The 8,909-nt window shown below is 51.7% G+C and overlaps 1 protein-coding gene across 1 annotated transcript; it reads right to left on the minus strand.

The window, feature by feature from the left end:
• Positions 1-4,489: 4,489 nt before the first annotated feature.
• On the minus strand, positions 4,490-5,515 carry INAFM2 (InaF motif containing 2). The gene has a single exon (XM_063397298.1). The coding sequence runs from the start codon at positions 5,363-5,365 to the stop codon at positions 4,979-4,981; it is 387 nt and encodes a 128-aa protein (XP_063253368.1). The 5' UTR covers positions 5,366-5,515; the 3' UTR covers positions 4,490-4,978.
• Between the last annotated feature and the right edge of the window lie 3,394 nt (positions 5,516-8,909).

Here is an 8,909-nt window from a genome sequence, read left to right on the forward strand (position 1 = left end):
TTCCTCACCACAAAAGCTCCCTGCAGCAATGCCAGGAAGATGAGGATCACTTTTTCATGGAGGCACAGAGCCTCATCACCACTGCACTTTTCTTGCAAGCAAATGTAAGGGCAGCTCACAGAGTTCGGAGTCACCTGCCTGCACAGGATCTGTTCCTTCCCAGCAGTGGCTGATAGCTCAGGGATTTGGTGGAAGTTCTTCCAACTTTTCCAGACACAAGGGAAGCAGCAGCACTCCCAGGAAGAATGCTTCTCCCTTCAAACCAAAGGATCATAGCCACTAGACACTGTTCTTTTCTTTGAAAATTTGTAATCAATTTCAATACAGCAATTCTGTAGCTAAAACTATCAGAAGTGATCCCAGACTAGTGAGTCAACTCTTGCATAAAGAAGTTAATTTTAAAATCTTCAAGCCAAGGACATAAATATATTTGGATAAAGTTGGAGATACTTGTTTCCAAGGCAATTACCGAAGGAGGCAATAACACAAAATCGTGACAGCAGTTTAGCTCTCCATTCCTACCTCAGCAAGTCCAATACCTGCAGCAGGAGCATACACAGGCCACTAATCAGCAAAGCCCAATACAGAGTCTCTATATATAAAAATAACAGAAAATTTCACTGGTTTTCCATAACAATCTCCCTCCAGATAAACTGGTTGCAAGTGGCAGAGGGGACTGGCACTTCGCCGTCAATTTTGTATTTTAAGTGCATAACACAGTAATTAGAGCTTTTCAAGCCAATGAGAAGCCCAGAGCAGCAGCAGGGTACAGCGCTGCTGGGAAGTTCAGGACATTGCCTGCTGCCTTCCCTGGAAAGGCTGTACAGCAACAGCTCAAGCAGCTCCCAGGCTCTGCAGCACTGGCAGGCAACACTGGGAAGTCCGTGGCTGATTCCTGCTCACACCATCCCAGTGCAGTGACACAGCACCTGGCCAGCTTTCCCAAATCTGCCTCTGAACATCTGTGGAACAGCCACAAGCCAAGCTTTGTCTCCTTAGCTTCGTGCTCCAGCTCAGCTATGACTGTTTCTTAAACCATTCCCCTCTCCATGTGCTGCAGCAGCTCCAGGACTCAGAGCCAGCTGTTGGTAACACCCCCCTGAGCAGCCCACCGAGATCAGCTTTGACTTCTCTGAGGGAAATCTCTGATGCCCAGAAGCAGCCACTGATTTTGTTATCATCACTGTACCACACAACTGCTTTTCAGCTACGCTCAGGGATTAAGCCAAGATTCCCTGTCAGAAATACTGCACAGGAATCTGGGATTAAGATGACGTGCATCGCATCAGATGAGCCTGCAAGAGAAGACGCACGGGGAAAAGAGAGCTTTTAGAGATGGAAACGTGAGCCAGCTGCTGGAGCAGATTACATGCTCCAGTAACTCCTTTTCCTGCTATTTCCCTTCCTTCTGGTCCCTCTGCACGTGAGTTACACTAGATGCTCTCCTTGGACAAACTGGGCTCACTGGGGCAAGATTAGTGTGCACAGGCAGAGGGCAGGTAGTAGACATCTATCACAAAAGCAAAAGGCTTTAAGGTATTTCACTCACATTTGAGTATCTCCTTCAGCCAACTGCCTTCCTCGTGCACACACTGGGAATATGGCACAGCTCTGTTGGCAGGTGACACGCAGGACAGCAGCTGTGTGAGGGGAATAAGCCTCCTCAGCAATTCCAAGGATTCAACATCTTGAACCCCAAGGTTACAGTCATTTCTGCCTAGGAAGCAACACACAACCCTGTGCCTTGTCTTGCCTGATACAATCACACTAAGTGAACCTGAATTTTATTATTTTTTTGAGGAGCAATGAAGGGAAAGGGTGAACTGGAGCTGAAGTAACACAAGAGACGACACAACCATCTGCCTTTTAAACCTCAGCTTCACCCCAGACTGGTGACTGCACCATTTTAGGGCACTAAAGCAATTCTATTGAGATGCAGATGACTCTCAGTACAACAATGGCAACATAATGCAAAAATTCCCAGTCCAAGTATCTCTTGCAGCCAATCTACTTCCCAGGAAATCCCTAGTGCCCTGAATTTTAGGTTAGCTTACACCTAGAAACCAGTCCAGACGAGCCATTTTCGTTACTAGAGTATTTGCAAAGTACACTTTAGTCACTGATTTCTTCGACAGGCTGTCATGACTAGAGTAAGAAGCACAGCAACGGGCTCATCACACGCTGGCAACAGCATCCCAACGGGAACACATCTGCCTCTGGAGGGCTATGATTCCTGGCTAGGAAAAGGATGGGGAAAAGATAGTAGCTGAAGAATATGGGTCCAGAACATTTGGAAAACCGGGCTGCTGGAATCACCAAAGTTCCCTGGCCATTAGGCCGGCAGCCCACAACCCTTCTGCATCTTCCCCTCCCTCGAACACTCAGTACAAGTGAAGTGCAGGATGTTCATCCGGAGTGAAACCCCAGGATGCTCCAAAGCCAGTTGTAATAGGTACAGAAATAGCAGCATTTCACTGAAATGTTTGTCAGCAGAGGAGAAGATGCAAAAACACAGTCTGGGAACTCACCAAGCCTGCACTTTTCTACAGGAATGCAGACAGCCACAACCATCCTCGTACTGGCTCATCAACTATTTTTAGCACCAGAAGGGGAGGCAGCCATCAGTGAAGGGCCTGTTCCCTTTGATCCAGCAGATCTGAGCACTGTCTCTGTCCCAGAGATCCTTTGCTACCAAGACCACAAACCAAGTAAAGAGCTTTAGGTTGTTCCTGCCCCCGAGTACAAGGCATCTCTCAGCAGTTACACGACAGGTTGGAAGAGGGCCACGCAGCCCATTTAATTCCATTTACTTCCTCTCCCCTCTGCACCACGCAGCCAGGCTCTATTAGTCTTCTGAGAGCAATTGTAGTTAAAGTGAAGGATGCCAGGAGGCCCTGGGCACTCAGCACACATTGGATGCGCTGTTTGGAGCCGCCAGAGTCACCAGCTCCGAGCTGCAGGCTAGCAGCAGAGAAATCCCGGCATCCATGTCACTGCACACAGCTTTATTTATCTCCAAAGGTTTTACAAGTTAAACACAAGCTCCTTCTCAGAGACACTTCCCAACTGGTTCTGCATTTAGCACCTGAGCCAAGGAGCAGACTAAACTCAAGTGGCACCACAATGAGCCTGGTTTCTCTGTCACTCATTCCTCCCTTGGGGAGCTGCAAGAACTTTCTCCCACAACCAGAGGTGCATCCCAAGGCCAGCAAGTGACACTGCTGTCACCAGGACCTGGTACTGCCGTGGGCATGAGCAGCCTCATGGAAAGGGATCAGCACGCTGCAGGCAGAACCACCAAAGGAACACAACCCCACACTCACAGAACAGGCACCCACGGGGCCAGGAGCCAGCGCTGCCCCGGGACACTCAGCCTTCCCCCCGAGGACACACAGGGAGAGCAGAGAAGCAGCTCGGGAGGTGACAGCTGCAGGGCACCCATCTGCTGACACAACACTTCCACATCTTCCACCTGCCCCGCAGGAGGGTGGCAGTGATCCCATGACTTTGGCTAAAGTGACTAAGCGGGATCGTTTTGTCCTTCTCATAAGCTCCTTGTTCCCACAACACAAAGCCTTCCCTGCACGCTCCCCAGAAAACTGGAAAGGAGGGTGAAAAGAAGATCACAAACCACTCTCCTTTGACCTCATGTCTCCCTGTAAGCCCTCTGCTCCTGGCTCTACCTTTCACAGATGCTGTAAAGGCAATGCACAGCTGATGATGCAGCCTTAACAAACCACCAAGTCCCCAACTCTCATTTTGATACGACACAAGTCTTTTCAAGCAGCTAAGTGCCGTATTTTATGGTACCTTTCTGATCTGCACAACTGAAATACGTACGCCACGTTACAGCACATTCGCATCCCTCAGCAGAAGGAATCTGAACTGCTGAGATTCTTTCCTAGGGATGCAGCACAGCCTGGCAGCCTCACAGATTCAGCTGAATCCATCCATCTGGAAAGCAGCAGCTTTGAACAACATGGCTCTTATGGTTTCCTAGATTATCTCCCATATCCCAGAGTCATTAAAGGCCGTTTGTTCACCCTGCTAATCAAGGAATAGAGTATTTCTGAGGACCACAGGGCACGAAACCATGGGGCTGGGAGGAGAGACTTCCCGGGACACATCAGGAGCTGCCTGGCCCAGACCTGGTTCCGCATGCCCCAGAGGTGCGGGGACGATCTGTAAGCGCTGCCGTCCCTCCAGAGAGCAGCACGAGGTTACAACCGTGCTGCAGCTCGGAGCCCACTGCCACAGCTCCGCCTGCTCTGCCAGCACACAGCAAACCTTCCCAGCACCACTGCTTCGCTTCCACAATTAGCCACGCACAGAGGTTTCTCCAGCCTCACCTACGGAGACCAATGACAAATGAATCAACATCACATACCACACTTGCCCATTGCAGTGGCCAGATTTTTGCTACTCAGGCCCCTTCCAGTTCAGCATTCCTCCTCCCACCACCGAAGAGAACATACTTCGTTACAGAGACTTTCATATTGGGAAAATATTTTAATATAGTAAACAAGTCAATTTACCTTCCACATAGTTTAAATAAGTTTATGCTCATCGTTAAACAAAACTGTTTTTACTTCAACAATGGATTACAGCCTCTAAATTCGTATTGTTCCCAGCTGATCCTGTAAATAGCGAGGAATTTTGGACACCGATATCCTTGTATAGGTAACAGACTGGCATAAACAGCGCAGGAATTCAGTGCGGGTTCAAAGGGAGAAGCTAGCCCTGGTGAGGAAGAAAACGAAGCCACAAAATTCCCTTTTGAGGAACAACCGGGGGTAAAAGAAGATACCGCAGTTCCACCGAGTCCAAACGGGGCCGAGTCAGTCTCCAGGTCAGTCTCCGGTCAGGCTCCACAGGCGCTGCACGGTGCCGCAGGGACGGGCGAGCCATCGGTCTCCATCCTCGGCCGAGCCCCGCGGCCGCATCCCGGCGGTGCGCGGCCTCCCGCGGCCCGCCCGCCTCAGGGGCTGCCGGCGCCCGGCCCGCTCCCGGCCGCGGGCGGGGGGGACGCGGCCGGCGGGGCGGTGGCGGCGGGGCCGGGGCCGGTGCGCGGCGGCGCGGGCGGAGGCCCCGCCGTAGGTCCGGCGGGCGCGGCGCGGAGCTGCGCGGGGGTGGCGGCGGCGCCGGGGCCGGGGCTGGAGGAGCCGCCGCTGCCGCGCACCGGCTGCCAGATGAGGCTGTAGTAGACGGCGAGCACGATGGCGGCCAGCGAGACGGAGAGCACGTAGGCCAGCACGGTGGCCAGGCGCACCCACTTCTTGTTGGTCTTGGCCGCCATGCGCGCCTTCTTGTCCCCAGTGTAAGTGGCGGGCTTGCCCCGCTCCGCGCCCGCTTCCTTCTCCTTCATGGGGGCCCGGCCCTTGGCCCGCTGCTCCACCGAGCCCTCCGTGCTGGCTCCGGCCCGGATCGGCCGCCGCCGCCGCTCAGGACATGCCGGTACCGCCCGCGCTGCCACCGGTGCCGCTGCCCGCGCTGCCCCGCCGGGGGCGAGGGGCGGAGCGTAGGGGGCAACCCCGCCCCGAGGGGCGGGAGCGGCGCTCGGGGGGGGCGGGCAGGGGGCGGGGCCGGGCCGATTTAAAAGGAGCCCCCCGGGCGCGCGCGCCCCCTCCCACGCCCCCCTCCCTTTTCCCGCCCCGGCGTGAGGGGAGCCCGGGCAGCGCTGCCGGGGGACATGGGCAGCACCGCCGGGCCGCGGGAGGGCTCCTGGCACGGCCGCCTGGAACATGCCTGGCGCTGCAGGAGGACAGGAGTCTCCTCTCTACCCTGGCTTCCCGACGGTGTTAGTGCTTGGTGTCTCCCTGATGCAGGTATGTGCTGCCTGCACCTCTGTGAGGCTGCAAGGGTGCCCGAGCCAAGCGGCAATTTTTAGAGGGAAAGCCTGCCTTAGTTTTGTCCAAACTGGGCTCTTCCCAAACCCGTTATGATAAAATCTAAACCTCCTCTTCACCTTACTCCACAGGTGTTAGTTCCCTACGAAATTGTTCTGTTGTCTTGCTCAAAAGACAATTAAAAATGCTGATTTGGGGTATAAATTAGCTTTGTTTTCTTTATGCTGCAAGAAAATTACTTCTGGAAATGATGTAGTTGCACGTTCTGCAATCATTTTCTCCCTCCCTTCAACCTGAGGTCAGTCAGGTGTAGTGGTTGCAGCAGAAGCCTCTTGTAAAGCAGGATGTCTGGTTCTGGAGGAGGCTACAGGGACTGGAGAACTGCCTATTACCCAAAGAGGCTTCCCCAGGAAGATATGCTATGGAATAATTGGAGTAGCTGCAAAATAATTGTAATTCTTGGAAAGGGAGGATTGCGTTGACTCAAGGCTCCGGGTCTGCTGCCTGTGTGTAGAGGGGGCATTGCCATGGTGCTCTGTGTGCACTGAGCAGGCAGGGAGCTCCCGGAGCCCAGCAGCAAAAGGAACACCTAGGAGGGGCTGTGAAGCCTCTCAGGTATGGAGTGTGTGGCTGAGATTGTTCTTACACGGGCAAAGCAGTTTTGGGGACAAAACCTGCCTGTTTGGGCCAGGGGGAGTGGGCTAGATGATTTTTCAAGGACCGTTCCAACCCAAACGATCTTGAGCTACATGCTGTGCCCTCTTGGAGTGTTTAATGTTCATTAAATCTTGCTGCATGTCTGGGAGATGTGCCCTAGGCCTCTCCTGTACTGTCTGGTTACACCTGATTGTATTGGTTACCACTTGTGTTCTCCTTAAAGTCAAATGTCTCACACCTAAACAGAGCTGATGGTTCCCAGATTTCCTGGATTATAGAATTGCTTCTTCTGTGGTGTTCTGGAGCTTATATACACAAAATTGCTTGAGCTGCATATGTTTAAGTTTAATTGTACATATGAATTTATAGCAATTCCTACAAAATGGATTTTCTAGTAATTTTTCAATGTGTTTTCCCTCAGTGATGGGTTTGCTGCAGCTCCTCCTTTTTTTCTTCAGCAGGTGAAATGATGATGAGTTACTGCCTCCACAAGTCCCTTCCCTCTGCTCTTGTTTAATTCCAGTTAGGAAGGAGAGGATTGACATGTACAGGGAATGCCTCTGGGGCTTTGTGAGGTCTTGACAGTTTTTGCCTGTGCTTGTCGGGTTGAAGACTTGAACAACAGACCCTGGGCCAAAGCTGACCCCTCGATGAACCTTCCAACCAAAGGTTATCTGTATCCACTCAATACCTGTTGGTGTCAACCAACACCATTAGCAGCATGATAGATGTGTCTGTTCATTCTCAAAGCATGTATTCACCCTTCCCTATTTAGGAACCGGATAAGGTGGATGTGCAGGGGAACTGTTGGAACATTCCCAGCAAATGAATGTATTGAGTGTGATGCGCTTGTGATGTTTTGCCCTCAGCCCAACAGCTTCATCTCCCTGTTGCATTTATTTTTGACTCATTCATGCTGCACTGGAGACTTGTCCTTCCTAAAACACACAATTCCATGGCATTGCTCTAGAAATTTGATGTTCTTAAGGCTCTCTTCTCCCTATGCTCTCAGGGCTTCGAGTAAGACAAAGCTTGTGTTCATTAAATGTGAAGTCCTGGCTTTTGCCAAAGTCAAGTGAAAGCTTTTCGTTTTATTGTGGACAAATAACTGGGTATGAGCTTCTCTCCAGGCAGCTGTGAGCAGGTCTGTGCCTTCTTTCCCAAACAAAACTCCTTGCTAACAACCACCTCTAAAGGAGCTGCAGTAATGGGGTTTGCTTTGTCCTTGGGGTTTTAGCAAAAACACCAAGCTGTGCTCTGAGTGGACTCCTGTGGTGCAAACCTGGAGCTCTGGGGTCTTGTAAAGTCAGTGTGTCTGACATAGACACAGCTTGCAAGTTATCCCTCTCTAGGATTCTTCCTGAAGAGCACAAGAGATCACTGGCTGGAGACAGAGTCAGGGGTATGTGATGCACTCAGGGACTCCTGCCAAAGAAGGAGAGTTGCAGAGCCCCAGAACAGCCTTCCTTCCACCACTCCAAAAACTGCTCTGCAGATTTCTGTTCTTTATAAGCCCCTTCAATTTTGACTTCTCACATCTGAGAGTCCACTAGAAAGCTTGAATTCTGCTGCTGCCTGTTGCAGTGAGATGTTTATTTGCTCTCCCAGGGCTACTGAAGGATGTAGCTAAATAAACCTGTGTTATTGATTTCCCATGATCACAGTCAGTGAACAGCATCCCAGTGCTGCAGGATAGGGAAAACTCAATTAAGGGAAGATTGCTGGCCTGAGACAGATCCTCTCCATGCAGACCCTGCTTCTGAGAGGAGCAGAATACTGGATGGGATGCCTGGGACATCTCCCTGAGCTGTGCAAAGGCCTTTGCAGGGAGGAGGAGAATGCTGTAGGGTGAGGCTGGATATTACAGAAATGAGAGCTTTGGGCTAGCAAGTGGAGAAGGGGAGTTTGTGGGAGGGCCAGGGAAGACCATGGCTGACACGTGCTCAGTTTTGTCAACTGAGTAGGCAAACAGTTGGATAAGTTGGGCTGGTGGAGTGGGAAGGAAATGTTGATGAGCTTAAGAGCAGAATGAGGCTTCCTCCCCCAGTATCCTGATTTCCTGTGCAGTGTTTTCTACTGGAGGTGAATAGAGGGGGGAACTGGCTGCATCCACCTCCAAGGTATGGTACCAGTTGCTTTCCTGTTCTTGTTACTCTGCTGCTGAAGTGTACCATGAGATGTGCATGTTGTTTGTGTGCCGCTGCTGCTCATGCTCTTCCCTTCCTGTTACTGGCCTGTCTTGGAGAGTCTTGTTCTTTCCCAGCAGTCAGGAATAGCCTGGTTCAGCCAGCCCTGGGCAGCGGTGACCTGGCACTGCAGGAATGCATGGGATGTTTAAGTGTGGTGTGCTTGCAGCACTCACTGCGCTGTTTGGAAACACTGAAAGCCATCAGTGCTGTAAACACA

The sequence above is a fragment of the Prinia subflava genome, chromosome 5 (genome assembly GCF_021018805.1).
Source record: "Prinia subflava isolate CZ2003 ecotype Zambia chromosome 5, Cam_Psub_1.2, whole genome shotgun sequence".
NCBI classification, from domain to species: Eukaryota; Metazoa; Chordata; class Aves; order Passeriformes; family Cisticolidae; genus Prinia; species Prinia subflava.